The following is a 19,019-nucleotide window of genomic DNA, read 5'->3' as shown; positions in this document are numbered from 1 at the left end:
GTCAGAAGTATACATACACTAAGTCGACTGTGCCTTTAACCTCTTGACGGTCGCCTAGGATAGGGGGCGCTAGAGCGATTTTTGAAAAAAATTTGTTCCCATTTTAAACGGCCTCCTACTCAAACTCAGAAGCTAGGATATGCATATAATTAATACTTGTGGATAGAAAACACCCTAAAGTTTCTAAAACTGTTTGAATGGTGTCTGTGAGTATAACAGAACTCATATGGCAGTCAAAACCCCGAGACAGATCGTAACAGGATGTGGAATTCTGAATTGCGGACTCAACTTCATCACTTTGCCTATAAATCACACCGTGAGCTTTGGTTCATTGAGCACTTCCTATTGCTTCCACTAGATGTCCCGAGTCTTTACAATGTGGTTTGAGTCTTCTACTGTGAAAACTGACAGAAAGAGAGTCTGTGGAACGTGGTCACATGGGGAGGACCATCACCATTATGACGCCGGCGCCCCTGGCTACCCTCCCCTTTCGAAACGTTTTGAAAGACAATGCAATCGTCCCCCTTGAATGTTATTGGATCTCTGGTTGAAAAAGGCCCTAAAGATTTATGTTATACAACGTTTGACATGTTTGAACGAACTTAAATTTTAAAAAAAAATCCATTTTGGTAAGAGAGGAGTCCCGCGCACGACGATACTTTTGGTGCAGCCTTCAGAACGCGCTAACAAGAAGACAAAGGATTAACTTTTTCGAACGAAAATACATTTGTTGTGGACCTGGGATTCCTGGAAGTGCCTTCTGATGAAGATAATCAAAGGTAAGGGATTATTGACAATAGTATACAAGACTAGATTTGATATGCGATTGTTCCAAGATGGCACTGACCTGTATTGCTAGCCTATTTTTCTGAGTATCGCATCCCCTTTTATCGCAAAGTGTGATTACCCAGTAAAGTTATTTTAAATCTGGCATTGCAGGTGCTTTCAAGAGATGCTAATCTATAAATCTTAGAATGACAATATTACATTTTAAAAATGTTTTCGAATAGTAATTTAGTAAATTGTAGCGCTGTTTCACCGGACGCATTTGAGGGAAAATAGTTAGTCAACGTCACGCGCCGATGTAAAATGCTGTTTTTATATATAAATATGAACTTTATCGAACAAAAGAATGCATGTATTGTGTAACATGATGTCCTAGGAGTGTCATCTGATGAAGATTGTCAAAGGTTAGTGCTGCATTTAGCTGTTTTTTGGTTATTTGTGATGCATGTGGTTGGTCGGAAAATGGCTATGTGGCTACTTTTACGATATACTCCTCTAACATAATCTAATGTTTTGCTTTTGCTGTAAAACCTTTTTGAAATCGGACAATGTGGTTCGATTCAGGAGAGGTGTATCTATAAAACGATATAAAATAGTCCTATATTTGAAAAAATAAAAATATTACATTTTGTTATGCAAATGGCGATAGGATTTTTCGCTGGATGTCCGTCCAGCCCGTCCAGAGGTTAAACAGCTTGGAAAATTCCAGAATATTATGTCATGGCTTTAGAAGCTTCTGATAGGCTAATTGACATAATTTGAGTCAACTGGAGGTGTACCAGTGGATGTATTTCAAGGCCTACCATCAAACTCAGTGCCTCTTTGCTTGACATCATGGGAAAATCAAAACAAATCAGCCAAGACCCCAGAAAAAAACTTTGTTACGATTTGCACTTTGTTACGAAAAGTGCAAATCAATCCCAGAACAACAGCAAAGGACCTTGTGAAGATGCTGGAGGAAACAGGTACAAAAGTATCTATTTCCACAGTAAAAATGAGTCTTATATCGACATAACCTAAAAGGCCACTCAGCAAGGAAGAAGCCACTACTCCAAAACTGCCATAAAAAAGCCAGACTACGGTTTGCAACTGCACATGGGGACAAAGATCGTACTTTTTGGAGAAATGTCCTCTGGTCTGACGAGACAAAAATAGAACTGTTTGGCCATAATGACCATTGTTAATGTTTGGAGGAAAAAGGGGGAGGCTTGCAAGCCGAAGAACACCATCCCAACAGTGAAGCACGGGGGTGACAGCATCATGTTGTGGGGGTGCTTTGCTGCAGAAGGGACTGGTGCACCACAAAATAGATGGCATGGATATATTGAAGCAACATCTCAAGACATCCGTCAGGAAGTTAAAGCTTGGTCGCAAATGGGTCTTCCAAATGGACAATGACCCCAAGCATACTTCCAAAGTTGTGGCAAAATGGCTTAAGGACAACAAAGTCAAGGTATTGGAGTGGCCATCACAAAGCCCTGACCTCAATCCTATGGGGCAGAACTGAAAAAAGTGCGAACAAGGAGGCCTACAAACCTGACTCAGTTACACCCAACTTATTGTGGGAACCTTGTGGAAGGCTACCCGAAACATTTGACCCAAGTTAAACAATTTAAAGGAAATGCTACCAAATACTAATTGAGTGCATGTAAACTTCTGACCCACTGGGAATGTGATGAAAGAAATAAAAGCTGAAATAAATAATTCACTCTACTATTATTCTGACATTTCACATTCTTAAAATAAAGTGGTGATCCTAAATGACCGAAGACAGGGAATTTTTACTAGGATTAAATGTCAGGAATTGTGAAAAACTGAGTTTAAATGGACTATCAAATTGGCTTAGCTTGAGATACAATGGGACATTGTGTACTTACTTGATAATACATTACCAGTCAAAACTTTGGAAACATACTTATTCATGTTTTTTTCTTTATTTTTACTATTTTCTACATTGTATAATAATAGTGAACACTTCAAAACTATGAAATAACACATATGGAATCATGTAGTAATCAAAAAAGTGTTACACAAATCTAAATATATTTATATTTCAGATTCTTCAAAGTAACCACCCTTTGCCTTGATGACAGATTTGCACACGCTTGCCATTCTTTCAACCAGCTTCACATATGTTGAGCACTAGTTGGCTGCTTTTCCTTCACTCTGCGGTCCAACTCATCCCAAACCATCTCAATTGGGTTGATGTCGGGTGAATGTACAGGCCAGGTCATCTGATGTAGCACTCCATCACTATCCTTCTTGGTCAAATAGCCCTTACACTGCCTGGAGGTATGTTGGGTCATTGTCCTGTTGAAAAACAAATGATAGTCCCACTAAGCGCAAACCAGATGGGATGGCATATCACTGCAGAATGCTGTGGTAGCCATGCTGGTTAAGTGTGCCTTGAATTCTAAATAACTCACTGACAGTGTCACCAGCAAAGCCCCATCACACCTCCTCCTCCATGCTGGGAACCACACACGTGGAGATCATCCATTCATCTACTCTGCATCTCACAAAGACTCAGCAGATGGAACCAAACATCTCAATTTGGATTTCATGTTTTAAAGTAATGATGGGCCTATCATTTCTTTTTGCTTATTGGAGCTGTTCTTGCCATAATATGGACTTGATATTTTACCAAATAGGGCTATCTTCTGTATACCACCATTACCTTGTCACAACACAACGAATTGGCTCAAACGCATTAAGAAGGAAATGACTTCGACAAATTAACTTTTAACAAGGCACACCTGTTAACTGAAATGCATTACAGGTGACTACCTCATGAAGCTGGTTGAGAGAATGCCAAGAGTGTGCACAGCTGTCATCAAGGCAAAGGGTGGCTAATTTGAAGAATATAAAATATATCTTGATTTGTTTACACTTTTTTGGTTACTACATGATTCCATGTGTTATTTCATATTTTGATGTCTTCGCTATTTTTCTACAATGTAGAAAATAGTAAAAATAAAGAAAAACCCTAGAATGAGTAGGTGTCCAAGCTTTTGACTGGTACTGTATATCTGAATATTTATACAGAACAAAAAATACAAACACAACATGTAAAGTGTTGGTCCCATGTTTCATGAGCTGAAATAAAAGATGCTAGACATTTTATATACGCACAAAAAAGCTTATTTCTCTCAAATTGTGCAGAAATTATTTTACATCCTGTTAGTGAGCATTTCTCCTTTACAAAGATAATCCATCCACCTGACAGGTGTGGCATATTAAGAAGCTGATTAAACAGCATGATCATTACACAGGTGCACCTTGTGCTGGGGACAATAAAAGGCCAGTAAAATGTGCAGGTTTGTCACACAACACAATGCCACAAGTTTCTCAAGTTGAGGGAGCGTGCAATTGTCATGCTGATTGTAGGACACAACTGCATTTTATCAAAAGCAATTTGATAAAACACCGTGACGAGATACTGAGGCCCATTGTCGTGCCATTAATCTGCCGCCATCGCCTCATGTTACAGCATGATAATGCACGGCCCCATGTCGCAAGGATCTGTACACAATTCCTGGAAGCTGAAAATGACCTAGTTCTTCCATGGCCTACATACTCACCAGACATGTCACCCACTGAGCATGTTTGGGATGCTCTGGATCGATGTGTGTGACAGCGTGTTCCAGTTCTTACCAATATCCAGCAACTTCATACAGCCATTGAAGAGTGGGACAACATTCCACAATAAACAGCCTGATCAACTCTACGTTAGGGAGACTTGTCCTGCTGCATGAGGCAAATGGTGGTCACACCAGATACTGACTGGTTTTCTGACCCCCCCCCCTACAATTTTTTAAGGTATCTGTGACCAACAGATGCATATCTGTATTCCCAGTCATGTGAAATACATAGATTAGGGCCTAATGCATTTATTTCAATTGACTGATTTCCTCATATGATCTGTAACTCAGTAAAACCTTTGAAATTGTTGCACTTTGCGTTGAACATTTTGTTCAGTGTACTTCAAATGTATGTGAAGGTAACTTAGAGATTTAAAGTAGTATTTGAACCCAGATCTGGTTGTAATAGGTGATGTGATGAGTCCAAATATGAGCAACAAAATGAATAGCAGTTTGGTTTAGAATTGTGAAGGGTTGAGGTCAGGGCTCTGTGCAGGCCAGCCAACTTCTTCCACACTGACCTCGACAACCATTTCTGAATGGACCTCACTTTGTGCACGGGGGCATTGTCATCCTGAAACAGGAAAGGGCCTTCCCCAAACTGTTGCCACAAAGTTGGAAGCACAGAATCATCTAGAATGTCCTTGCATGCTGTAGAGTTAAGATTTCCTTTCACGGGAACTAAGGGGCCCGAACCATGAAAAATAGCCCAAGACCATTATTCCTCCTCCACCAAACGTTACAGTTGGCACTATGCATTGGGGCAGGTAGCGTTCTCCTGGCATCCGCCAAACACAGATTCGTCCGGCGGACTGCCAGATGGTGAAACGTGATTCATCACTCCAGAGAACACGTTTCCACTGCTCCAGAATCCAATGGCGGCGAGCTTTACACCACTCCAGCCGACGCTTGGCATTGTGCATGGTGATCTTAGGCTTGTGTGAGGCTGCTCGTCCATGGGAACCCATTTCATGAAGCTCTCAACGAACAGTTCTTGTGCTGACGTTGCTTCCGGAGGTAGTTTGGAACTCGGTAGTGACTGTTGCAACCCCAGACAGACGATTTCTAAGCGCAACACTCTTTAGCACTCGGCAGTCCCATTATGTGAGCTTGTGTGGCCTACCACTTTGCGGCCCAGCCGTTGTTGCTCCAAGATGTTTCGACTTCACAATAACAGCACTTACAGTTAACCGTGACAGCTCTAGCAGGGCAAAAATGTGATAAACTGACTTGTTAGCAAGGTGGCATCCTATGACAGTGCCATGTTGAAAGTTACTAAGCTATTCAGTAAGGCCATTCTACTGCCAAGGTTTGTCTATGGAGATTGCATGGCAGTGTGCTCGATTTTATACACCTGTCAGCAAGGGGTGTGGCTGAAATAGCCGAATACACTCATTTGAAGGGGTGTCCACATACTTTTGTATATATAATGTATGTCAGGGGAAAATAAAATGCAATTTTGAGATCCTGAAACCAGTAAAAGTAAAATACTGTACATATTCATCGCCTATCAATTGCAATTCTATAGAGAAGAATAGCACTTGGGACCCATCTCTGACATCCTCACAGAGAATCAAATCGTGTTTTCAACAATTATCCATCAATACATTCCAAGGTCATGTTGGCATTATGTTCTTTACAAAAGTTGAGGCAGTTAATTGAGGCAGCTGTGATCCTACTTTTAGATCTGTCCGTCTTTCTGTACATTGACAGAGCTACCTTGCGGACAGTCTTGTGAGTGCGTACATGAGTTCATGGCATGCATGTGTGTATCCTACCTAAAAGTGAGGACAGTGAGCGGCCTGTAGGACTTGTGGCTGTTGTTGCTGCTCAGGTTACTTCCCCAGAAGTCATTTCTCCAGATGTTGTTGAGAGGCGTGGCTGGGTTCAGGTCCTGCGAGAGACACATCAGAAAAGAGATGTGACAAAAAACAACTTTAGATGCCTAGGGATATATATTTTATTTTTTACACATACATTGATGTGTGCATGTATGACTTGGAATATTTACATTTACATTTTAGTCATTTAGCAGACGCTCTTATCCAGAGCGACTTACAGTAGTGAATGCATACATTTCATACAATTTCATACATTTTTTTTTTCCTGTGCTGGCCCCCCGTGGGAATCGAACCCACAACCCTGGTGTTGCAAACACCATGCTCTAGCAACTGAGCTACAGGGAAGTCGAAAGTTTACTTAGACAGATACATTTAAACTCAGTTTTTCACAATTCCTGACATTTAATTTCAGTAAAGGTCAGTTAGGATCACCACTTTATTTTAAGAATGTGAAATGTCAGAATAATAGTAGAGTGAATGATTTATTTCAGATTTTATTTCTTTCATCACATTCCCAGTGGGTCAAAAGTTTACATACACTCAATTAGTATTTGGTAGCATTGCCTTTAAATTGTTTAACTTGGGTCAAACGTTTCGGGTAGCCTTCTACAAGCTTCCCACAATAAGCTGGGTGAATTTTGGCCCATTCTTCCTGACAGAGCTGGTGTAACTGAGTCAGGTTTGTAGGCCTCCTTACTCGCACACGCTTTTTCAGTTCTGCCCACACATTTTTTATAGGATTGAGGTCAGGGCTTTGTGATGGCCACTCCAATACCTTGACTTTGTTGTCCTTAAGCCATTTTGCCACAACTTTGGAAGTATGCTTGGGGTCATTGTCCATTTGGAAGATCCATTTGCGACCAAGCTTTAACTTCCTGACTGATGTCTTGAGATGTTGCTTCAATATATCCACATCATTTTCTTATGATGCCATCTATTTTGTGAAGTGCACCAGTCCCTCATGTAGCAAAGCACCCCCACAACATGATGCTGCCACCCCTGTGCTTCACGGTTGGGATGGTGTTCCTCGGCTTGCAAGCATCCCCCTTTTTCCTCCAAACATTAACGATGGTCATTCTGGCCAAACAGTTCTATTTTTGTTTCACCAGACCAGAGGACATTAATCCAAAAAGTACGATCTTTGTCCCCATGTGTAGTTGCAAACCGTAGTCTGGCTTTTTTATGGCGGTTTTGGAGCAGTGGCTTCTTCCTTGCTGAGCGGCCTTTCAGGTTATGTAGATGTAGGACTCGTTTTACTGTGGATATAGATACTTTTGTACCTGTTTCCTCCAGCATCTTCACAAGGTCCTTTGCTGTTGTTCTGGGATTGATTTGCACTTTTTGCACCAAAGCACGTTCATCTCTAGGAGACAGAACGCGTCTCCTTCCTGAGCGATATGACACCATGGTGTTTATACTTGCGTACTATTGTTTGTACAGATGAACGTGGTACCTTCAGGCATTTGGAAATTGCTCCCAAGGATGAACCAGACTTGTGGAGGTCTACAATTATTTTCCTGAGGTCTTGGCTTATTTCTTTAGATTTTCCCATGATGTCAAGCAAAGAGGCACTGAGTTTGAAGGTAGGCCTTGAAATACATCCACAGGTACATCTCCAATTGACTCAAATGATGTCAATTAGCCTATCAGAAGCTTCTAAAGCCATTACATAATTTTGTGGAATTTTCCAAGCTGTATGAAGGCACAGTCAACTTAGTGTATGTAAACTTCTGACCCACTGGAATTGTGACACTGAGTTATAAGTGAAATAATCTGTCTGTTAACAATTGTTGGAAAAATGACTTGTCATGCACAAAGTAGATGTCCTAACCGACTTGCCAAAACTATAGTTTGTTAACAAGAAATTTGTGGAGTGGTTGAAAATCTAGTTTTAATGATTCCAACCTAGGTGTATGTAAACTTCCGACTTCAACTGTAAGTATACGCTGTACTGTATGCAGTATGTACTGTGGCTGTGAGGTTATTTTAAGCTTCTGTTGAAATTATGCACAAAATACAGACTTTGAATAGATCATGCTTTTATAGACACTGCATCTTTGAAGATGTACCTTGGAACATGTAGTGAGTATGTGATAAGTAGATTATTACCTTGTTATTGACAATGGCTTCGGAATCATCGAACACAAAGTCTCCATCATAGCTATTGATGAAGCAGAGCAGTGCCACTAGTGCCACAGCGATCTTGGCATGGAATGGGGAAAGCTTTGGTAAAGGTATCTGTTGGTCCCAATTAATTTCAGTCTGTGCCATGATGCATAGGGTCTTTGGTCATCCTGCATCATCACCTACTCCCTACAGGAAATGGGCATGGAATGGTGTGATAAGACTTTAGTGTTGGTGGCAGAATAACAATAGCCTACTCCTTACAATATTTTTTAGGCTTTACCTTGTAGGAAATGAAGATATTGGTTAACTATTGTTATGTGTACAATATTACGATTGTATAAATATCCTCACATAGTCTGTTCGCAAGCTACAGGAATTGTAGGGACACGCACGTAGAACATGCATACCTCATTATATTGGAAGGCGTTTTGGAGGAAGTGCACGTAAGTATGAGTTCCATTGCAGCGGCTTTATAGTTAACTACAGCTGGCTGGCTAATCTTACTAAAGTAATTTCGTTACAAGCATCATCAGAGCAACTGCTAATAAAGCCAATTCATATAGCCTGTAGGCTAACTAAAATGATTGCAAAGGTTGCCAAGTGAAATTTTTGGCAAGTAAATACTGCTTGCTAACTATTAGCTAGCTAACGTTAGCTGATGCTGTTAGCCGGCTAGCGGCAACAAATGTATCTCCTACGTCTGCATATGCACCGAAAGAAAACACTCAAAGTCGGCGAGAAATGCAGGTTGACCGTCACGTACACCACTAACAATTTGTCAACACTGTCTGTCTATCTAGTAAATAAACAACTCGCGACTGTATGCATGAATGGTACTTCCTCGTTGGCTGGCGCGTGGAATGAGTTTGGATGATGACGAAGGAAAGTGGATGTCACGTGACACCAACTGGGTAACGTAACAACACAAGGCCACGGAATGTAGAAATTGAGATATCTAGTTCTATTTAGATGCAGCTAACAGCTTAGATACATATATGAATAGATGTTTTACCAATAATGTATGTATTGCAATATCTTTCCATTTAAGTTTTTGAACAATTGATGGTCCTGACAGCCTATTAGCACCTGCAATTAATCTAAAAACAAAACTCAATTAGCCTATACAATGTCTAATGGCATTTGGTCTCTGAATATAGGTCTTTGATTTTGGAATATGGATGTAAATAAGAATGCAGAATATTTGATATTCTGAACTTTGTTATGACATAACAGTTACTCTTTTGCAGAAAACATTTGCCTACAATGTGGAAGAAACGACCTGCCCTCCAGGACACCCAATGTCAAAAATGCTGGAGGAAACAGGTACCACCACCCGAGCCACTGCCTGTTCACCCCGCTATCATCCAGAAGGCGAGGTCAGTACAGGTGCATCAAAGCTGGGACCGAAAGACTGAAAACAGCTTCTATCTCTAGGCAATCAGACTGTTAACACCAGTCTCAACGTCAACAGCGAAGAGGCGACTTCGGGATGCTGGCCTTCTAGGCAGAGTTCCTCTGTCCATTGTCTGTGTTCTTTTGCCCATCTTAATATTTTATTTTTATTAGCCAGTCTGAGATATGGCTTTTTCTTTGCAACTCTGCCTAGAAGGCCAGCATCCCGGAGTCGCCTCTTCACTGTTGACGTTGAGACTGGTGTTTTGTGGGTACTATTTAAAGAAGCTGCCAGTTGAGGACTTGTGAGGCATCTGTTTCTCAAACTAGACACTCTAATGTACTTGTGTTCTTGCTCAGTTGTGCACCGGGGCCTCGCACTCCTCTTTCTATTCTGGTTAGAGACAATTTGCACTTCTGTGAAGGGAATAGTACACAGCGTTGTACGAGATTTTCCAGTTTCTTGGCAATTTCTCACATGGAATAGCCTTCATTTCTTAGAACGAGAAAAGACTGACGAGTTTCAGAAGGAAGTTCTTTGTTTCTGGCCATTTTGAGCCTGTAATCGAACCCACAAATGCTGATGATCCAGATACTCAACTAGTCTAAAGAAGGCCAGTTTTATTGCTTCTTTAATCAGCCCAACAGTTTTCAGCTGTGCTAACATAATTGCAAAAGGGTTTTCTAATGATCAATTAGCCTTTTAAAATGATAAACTTGGATTAGCTAACACAACGTGCCATTGGAACAACTGAGTGATGGTTGCTGATAATGGGCCTCAGTACGCCTATGTAGATATTCTATTAAAAATCAGCCGTTTCCAGCTACAATTCTAATTTACAACGTTAACAATGTCTACACTGTATTTCTGATCAATTTCTTGTTATTTTAATGGACAAAAAATTGGATTTTCTTTCAAAAACAAAGACATTTCTAAGTGAACCCAAACTTTTGAACGGTAGTGTACTGTATTTTATTCTATTCTAATGTATCTTAGTCTATGCCGCTCTGACATTGTTCGTCCATATATTTATATATTCTTAATTCCATTCCTTTACTTAGATTTGTGTGTATTGGGTATATGTTGTGAAATTGTTACTTTTTACTTGGTAGATATTACTGTACTGTCGGTTCTAGAAGCATAAGCATTTCGCTACACCCGCAATAACATCTGCTAATCATGTGTATGTGACCAATAAAGTTTGATTTGATTTGAAAGACAGCTGGCCCCATGCAATGGAAGAATGACAGTAGACCTACAAGTACCAGATATCAACCAACAAGATCGATAGATGTGTCAGTATTTATTTAATTGTGCTGACTAATGCTTTGCAAGGAGAAATATACTTTAAGTGAGCAAAGACCAATAAGAGGGTCATGCCCTGGCCTTAAATATAGGTGAAAAGTCAAAAGTCAATAAAAAAAAGAAGAAAATACTGTTGTAATGTAGTGCATTACCATTAATATTGAATCATGTGATGGTATTGCATATTATATATGTGTAAGCATGAGAAAGACACTTCTTTTGATAACATAACTGTTAATGATAAACTGCATCTACATGAACAAGAGGAGAAACTTCCCCCCCATTCCTGACATTGTAGTTTTGAGATATCAGTGTAGGAAAGGTCTGATTAATAGACATATGTACATGCTATGATGTAAACACAAACTGCCCAGCACTCTGACCCTCACTTTGCAACACAAATGCCATTCAGAGCCCTTCCTCTGTCCACACACACACACACACAACAACACCTTTTCCTCCTCAGGAGACTGAAAATATTTGGCATCGGGTCCCCAGATCCTCAAAAAGTTCTACAGCAGCACCATCGAGAGCATCCTGACCAGTTGCGTCACCGCCTGGTATGGCAACTGCTCGGCATCTAACCGTAAGGCGCTACAGAGGGTAGTGTGTACGGCCCAGTGCATCACTGGGGCCAAGCTTCCTGACATCCAGGACCTATATACTAAGCGATGTCAGAGGAAGGCCCAAAAAATTGTCAAAGACTCCAGTCACCCTGGTCATAGACTGTTCTCTCTGCTACCGCACGACAAGCGGTACCGGAGTGCCAAGTCTAGGACCAAAAGGCTCCTTAAACAGCGTCCACCCCTAAGACTGCTGAACAGCGTCTACCCATAAGACAATTACACTGCTGCTAGTTGCTTTTTATTATCTATGCATAATCACTTTACAAATTAACTCAACTAACCTGTACCCCCGCACATTGACTCGGTACCGGTGTTCCCTGTATATAGCCTCGTTATTGTTATGTCATTTTCTTGTTACTATTTGATTAGATTTTTTTAAACTTTTGTTTATTTAGTAAATATTTTCTTAACTCAATTTCTTGAACTGCATTGCTGGTTAAGGGCTTGTAAGCATTTCACGGTAAGGTCTACATCTGTTCGGCGCATGTGTCAAATACATTTTGATTTGATTTGACATACTGCATTCAACAGGAAGTTCAAATAAGTGACATTGTAATTGGAAGGTAGCAGCCCCCTCATCAATCACTGATGTCCAAACAAACAAACCCTGTCACTGTCTGACTATGAGACCAAACCCCACACTGACACACCCATCACTGTCTCTCTCTTCTCGTTATCTATTCATCTTGTAAAATATGTGAATGTTAGTTTTTAATGGATGTTTTTGATTGATTGTTTTGATATCCATCAAAGCTTCTCTTTCCTGAATACCCCAAAAGCTGAGAGGTATGACACAGGACGACTACCGGAACACTTTAGCGGTGTAGCTCGGTTACCATGGCCACTGCAACACCACCGATGGGTGAGTCAGTGGATGAATTGTATACAGGAAGTGGAGGAAGAGAGGTGGTTTTTAATTTCCTGAAAAAGAGGAGGAGGAGGAGGCGAAAAGGTCTGTGTAGACCTTATTTTTTGTATATGTGTAGGAAAGGTCTGATTACTAGATCTTTGTACATGCTATTGCAGACTAGACCTCTGACATACTATGTTGTAATCATGCCATTGATTGTCAAATCTTTTCCCCATGTAGCAACTGCTGACACATCACAAACTGCCCAGCACTCTGACTCTCACTTTGCAACACAAATGCCATTCAGGTCCTCTGCCTTTGTCCATATAGTGACTGCAACGCGACTGATGGGTGAATCATAAACAGGAAGTGAAGGAAGAGGTGTTTTTAAATTTCTCGAAAAAGAGCAGGAGAGGAGAGCAGAAGGAGTTCTGCAGGAGTGGGCTGTCTGGTTTCTCCTCTGTCTCCTGTAGGTCCACAAGCCAGGTAAGCACTCTCTTTACTGGCCAATCAGAACGTGCTCCATGGCTAAATGTGTGGTTATTTACAGTTTTTTATGTATTGCGTTGTCATCAAATTGATGTGAATGTTAGTGTAACGAAGACGCAGGGAGTCAGGAAGAAGGTGCAGTCGGTGAGTTTAATAAGAACGAACAGAGTGAATAAACGAACAAGCGTAGCATCTGAACATGAACACAGAAACAATACTGTATTATGGGTGATAACAACGGAGTGCTAGATAAAGGGGGAGTAATCAGGGAAGTGATGAAGTCCAGGTATGCCTAATGATGAGGGGAGGGTGTATGTAATGATGGGTTGCCAGGACCGGTGGTTAGTAGACCGGCGACTTCTTGCTCCGGAGAGGGGAGCGGGAGTAGACGTGACAGTTAGTGTCTGAGCCATGAACATGCCAAACATTGTCAATTCACTACTGAAAAGACCTAAAAAGACAGTGAATAACTAAACAACAACTTGTTTTAAATAGGCTACATCTAAATATAGTTACAGAAGCCCTAATTGCTCCCCGTGGGCATATAATATTAGGCCTTAGACACGTAGACTACCCACTGGACACAGACGTCAATTCAATGTCTTCCACATTGGTTCAATGTAATTTCATTGAAATGACATGGAAACAACGTTGATTCAATTAGCATTTACCCAGGGGTATGGATGGTTTTACACACATCCAAACTTTCACAGGAGCTGTAAAAAGATCCAAAATAAAGAGAAAGGGGGAATATCCACTGACTGTTACTTCTACCAAAATATATATAGCTATAGCCTACCATCACTGTTAATATGGCCAGTAGTGACTTCGCCACGTGAAAGGTAAACAAACAAACAGGCAAATGTAGCCTACAAGCGGATTCAGCGCCATGGACAATGATTGGAATTCCCATGATTTGACAGTTAGGACCAACAGATGAAAGTGGTAGATGCATTTTATTTTACAAAAAGATAAAGAAAAAACAATAAGCAGTCTTTTGAAATAACTTAATGTTCCTAAACAGGCTTACAACAGTCACTGAAACATTTCATGCATTGCACATAATGTTGTCCCCACTTGCTTCAAGATGTCTACCTGTCACGACTTCCGCCGAAGTCGGTCCCTCTCCTTGTTCGGGCGGCGTTCGACGTCACCGGCCTTCTAGCCATAGCCGATCCACTTTTCATTTTCCATTTGTTTTGTCTTTGTCTTACACACCTGGTTTCAATCCCCCAATTACTTGTTCATTATTTAACCCTCTGTTCCCCCATGTTTGTTTGTGAGTAATTGTTTGTCTTGTATACGGTCCGTATCTGTGGGCTCGGTATATTGTGTTGTATTTGTGATTTCTGGAGTAAATACATTGATTACTCATATCTGCTGTCCAGCGCCTGACTCTCTACACCAGCTACACACAGGCCAATTACAGAATTACTCACTTGTCAAATGGAGTCAGCAGGAGCAGACACCCTCCCTGTGGCGGTAGAGGAGCGCATCCAGCAGCACGCGACCATGTTGCAATGTCTGGGCACCGCCATGGATCGCATGCTGCAGACGATGGATCGTTGGGAGAGAGGAGGAGGTCTCCAGCGCCTCCACCAGCCCCACTACAGCAGGCCCCACTGTCCACCCCTCCTTCACCCGGTCCCAGCGGGATTTGACTCACGCTCCCGAGGGCGTATGATGGGACGGCTGCCGGATCGGGGCCTGTCAGTTCCATCCCCCAGCACCTCCGCTCCGACGCCCATGGAGCTGGGAGGTGCTGCGCTTAGGGCGACCGGAGGAGGGGCCATTCCCTGCACCATCTGTGGCCGCAGAGGGCAATCATTTCCTGAGTTTTCCCCGCATTCCTAGCATAAGGCGCTCGTCGATTCAGGCGCAGCTGGGAATTTTATTTGCCCATAGTTTAGGGATCCCACTTGTTCCTGTGCATGCCCTAGATAGTCAACCATTAGGGTCAGGGCTGATTAGGGAGGCCACCGCTCCACTTGACATGGTTACGCAGGAGGGTCACAAGGAGAGAATCAGTCTCTTCCTTATTGATTCTCCTGTGTTTCCCGTAGTGCTGGGCCTACCCTGGTTGGCCTGTCATGACCCCACTATTTCCTGTCATGACCCCACCTGGGGGCGGTCCGTCAAAGTCCAGGACCCAGGTTCTCATGGCGGGGTCGAGAACTAGGGTCTCGAGCTTAATGACGAGTTTAGAGAGTACTATGGTGTTAAATGCTGACCTGTAGTCAATGAACAGCATTCTTACATAGGTATTCCTCTTGTCCAGGTGGGATAGGGCACTGTGCAGTGTGATACTGGGGTCGGTTAGCAAATTGGAGTGGGTCTAGGGTATCAAGTAGGGTGGAGGTGATATGCTCCTTGACTAGTCTCTCAAAGCACTTCATGATGACAGAAGTGAGTGCAACAGGGCAATAGTCATTTAGTTCAGTTACCTTAGCTTTCTTGGGAACAGGAACAATGGTGGCCATCTTGAAGCATGTGGGGACAACAGACTGGGATAGGGATTGATTGAATATGTCCGTAAACACACCAGCCAGCTGGTCTGCGCATGCTCTGAGGACGTGGCTAGGGATGCCGTCAGCCTTGCGAGGGTTAACACGTTTAAATGTTTTACTCACGTTGGCCACGAAAAAGGAGAGCCCACAGGCTTTGGTAGTGGGCCGTGTCAGTGGCACTGTATTGTCCTCAAAGCGAGCAAAGAAGTTGTTTAATTTGTCTGGGAGCAAGACGTTGATATCCGCAACGGGGCTGGTTTTCTTTTTGTAATCCGTGATTGACTGTAGACCCTGCCACATACGTCTCGTGTTTGAGCCGGTGAATTGTGACTCTACTTTGTCTCTATACTGACGCTTTGCTTGTTTAATTGCCTTGCGGAGGGAATAGCTGCACTGTTTGTATTCGGTCATGTTTCCAGTTGCCTTGCCATGATTAAAAGCGGTGGTTTGTGCTTTCTGTTTTGCGCAAATACTGCCATCAATCTACGGTTTCTGGTTAGGACATTGTTTTAATAGTCACAGTGGGTACGATATCTCCGATGCACTAGCTAATAAACTAGCTCACTGAGTCAGCGTATACATCATTGTTGTTGTCTGAGGCTATCCAGAACATATTCCAGTCCACGGGATTGAAGCATTCCTGAAGCGTGGAATCCGATTGGTCAGACCAGCGTTGGACAGACCTGAACAAGGGCGTTTCCTGTTTTAGTTTTTGTCTATAGGCTGGGAGCAACAAAATGGAGTCATGGTCTGACTTTGCCAAAGGCAGGGGGAGGGCTTTGTATGCATCACGGAAGTTAGAGTAGCAATGATCTAGAATGCTAGCAGCCTGTGTCACGCATTCGATATGCTGATAGAATTTAGGAAGTCTCGTTCTCAGGTTAGCTTTGTTAAAATTCCTGGATACAATAAATGCAGCCTTAGGATGTATGGTTTCCAGTTTACATAGAGTCCAGTGAAGTTCTTTCAGGGCCTACGAGGTATCTGCTTGGGGGGATATACACGGCTGTGACTATATTTGAAGAGAATTCTCTTGGAAGATCATGCGGTCGGCATTTGAATGTACAGAATTCTAGGTCAGGTGAACAAAATGACTTAAGTTCCTGTATGTTGTTATGATTACACCATCTTTAATCATGAGGCATACACCCCCGCCCTTCTTTTTACCAGAGAGATGTTTGTCTCTGTCGGCGCAATGCATGAAGAAACCGAGTGGCGGCACCGACTCTGACAACATATCTCGAGTGAGCCATGTTTCCGTGAAACAGAGAATGTTATAATCTCTGATGTCTCTCTGGAAGGCAACTCGTGCCCTAATTTCGTCCACCTTGTTATCTAGAGATTGGACATTGGCGAGTAATATGCTTGGGAGCGGTGGATGGTGTTCTCGCCTTCTGAGTCTGACCAGTAGGCTGTTCCGTCTGCCTCTCCTGGGCGACCGCGTTGTTTTGGGTCGACCTCTGCGATAAGATCCCACTTCCAGGTTGGAGGTCCGAACAAAGGATCAGCTTCGGGAAAGACGTATTCCTGGTCGTAATGATGGTAAGTTGACATCGCTTTTATATCCAATAGTTCTTCCCGGCTGTATGTAATAACACTTGAGATTTCCTAGGCTAACAATGTAAGAAATAATACATAAAAAAACAAATGACTGCATGTTTCCTAAGGACCTGAAGCGACCATCTCTGTCGGTCCATCTTGATGTATTAATTACCTTCAGAAGTCACATAATTAGTTAAATAAAGTCCACCTGTGTGCAATCTAAGTATCACATGATCTGTCACATGATCTCAGTATATATACACCTGTTGTGAAAGGCCCCAGAGTCTGCAACACCACTAAGCAAGGGGCACCATGAAGACCAAGGATCACTCCAAACAGGTCAGGGACAAAGTTGTGGAGAAGTACAGATCAGGGTTGGGTTAGATAAAATATCTGAAACTTTGAACATCCCACGGAGCAGCATTAAATCCATTATTAAAAAATGTATAGAATATGGCACCACAACAAACCTGCCAAGAGAGGGCCGCCCACCAAAAGTCACAGACCAGGTAAGGAGGGCATTAATCAGAGAGGCAACAAAGAGGCCAAAGATAACCCTGAAGGAGCTGCAAAGCTCCACAGCAGAGATTGGAGTGTCTGTCCATAGGACCACTTTAAGCCGAACACTCCACAGAGCTGGGCTTTACGGAAGAGTGGCCAGAAAAAAAGCCATTGCTTAAAAAAAAAATAAGCAAACAAGTTTGGTGTTCGCCAGAAGGCATGTGGGAGACTCCCCAAACATATGGAAGAAGGTACTCTGATCAGATGAGACTAAAATATAGTTTTTTGGCCATCAAGGAAAACGCTATGTCTGGCGGAAACCCACACCTCACATCACCCCGAGAACACCATCCCCACTGTGAAGCATGGTGGTGTCATCATCATGCTGAGGGGATGTTTTTCATCGGCAGGGACTGGGAAACTGGTCAGAATTGAAGGAATGCTGGATGGAGCTAAATACAGGGAAATTCTTGAAGGGAAACCTGTTTCAGTCTTCCATAGATTTGAGACTGGGACGGAGGTTTGCCTTCCAGTAGGACAATGACCCTAAGCATACTGCTAAAGCAACACTTGAGTGTTTAAGGGGAAATATTTAAATGTCTTGAAATGGCCTAGTCAAAGCCCAGACCTCAATCCAATTGAGAATCTGTGGTATGATTTAAAGATTCCTGTACACCAGCGGAACCCATCCAACTTGAAGGAGCTGGAGAAGTTTTGCCTTGCCCAGGGCTAGATGTGCCAAGCTTATAGAGACAGACTTGCAGCTGTAATTGCTACAAAAGATGGCTCTACATAGTATTGAATTTGGGAGGGTGAATAGTTATGCATGCTCAAGTTTTCATTTTTTTTGTTTTATTTCTTGTTTGAAAAAATACAAATAAAATAAAAAATTGAATTTTCAAATTGGTAGGCATGATGTGTAAATCAAATGATACAACCCCCCCCCAAAAAAAAATCTATTTTAATTGTAAGGCAACAAAATAGGAAAAATGCCAAGGGGGGGTGAATACTTTCGAAAGCCACTGTACATACACTAGATGAACAAAAGTATGTGGAGACCTGCTCGTTGAACATCTCATTCCAAAATCATTGGCATTAATATGGAGTTGGTCCCCCCTTTGCAGCTGGAGGTTGGAACATTGCTGCAGGGACTTGCTTCCATTCTGCCACAAGAGCATTCGTGAGGTTGGGCACGGTTGTTGGGCGATTAGGCCTGGCTCGTAGTCAGCGGACAATTCATCCCAAAGTGTTCGATCGGGTTGAGGTCAGGGCTCTGTGCAGATCAGTCAAGTTTTTCCACACTGATCTCGGCAAACCATTTCTGAATGGACCTCGCTTGTGCACGGAGACATTGTCATGTTGAAACAGGAAAGGTCCTTCCCCAAACTGTTGCCACAAAATTGGAAGCACA

The 19,019-nt window shown here is 42.4% G+C and overlaps 1 protein-coding gene across 3 annotated transcripts in view; it reads right to left on the bottom strand.

Annotated features, from left to right (window-relative positions):
* The window catches only part of tmtc4 (transmembrane O-mannosyltransferase targeting cadherins 4), a 56,258-nt gene extending 47,004 nt beyond the window's left edge, over positions 1–9,254 (bottom strand). For 2 of the 3 annotated variants that reach the window (XM_029703659.1, XM_029703661.1), the window contains exons 1-3: positions 8,803–9,254; positions 8,378–8,581; positions 6,206–6,321 (exon numbers count right to left, since the gene is read on the bottom strand). In XM_029703659.1, coding sequence (XP_029559519.1) covers positions 6,206–6,321; positions 8,378–8,539 — 278 coding nt within the window. In that variant the 5' untranslated portion in view covers positions 8,540–8,581; positions 8,803–9,254. The remainder of the gene's footprint in view (positions 1–6,205; positions 6,322–8,377; positions 8,582–8,802) is intronic. The other variant, XM_029703660.1, reaches the window with a different exon arrangement.
* Positions 9,255–19,019: the final 9,765 nt, after the last annotated feature.

The sequence above is a fragment of the Salmo trutta genome, chromosome 20 (genome assembly GCF_901001165.1).
Source record: "Salmo trutta chromosome 20, fSalTru1.1, whole genome shotgun sequence".
Classification (NCBI taxonomy): Eukaryota; Metazoa; Chordata; class Actinopteri; order Salmoniformes; family Salmonidae; genus Salmo; species Salmo trutta.
The sequence above is the reverse complement of the archived record's forward strand: the minus strand, read 5'-3'. Positions and strand labels throughout refer to the sequence as shown.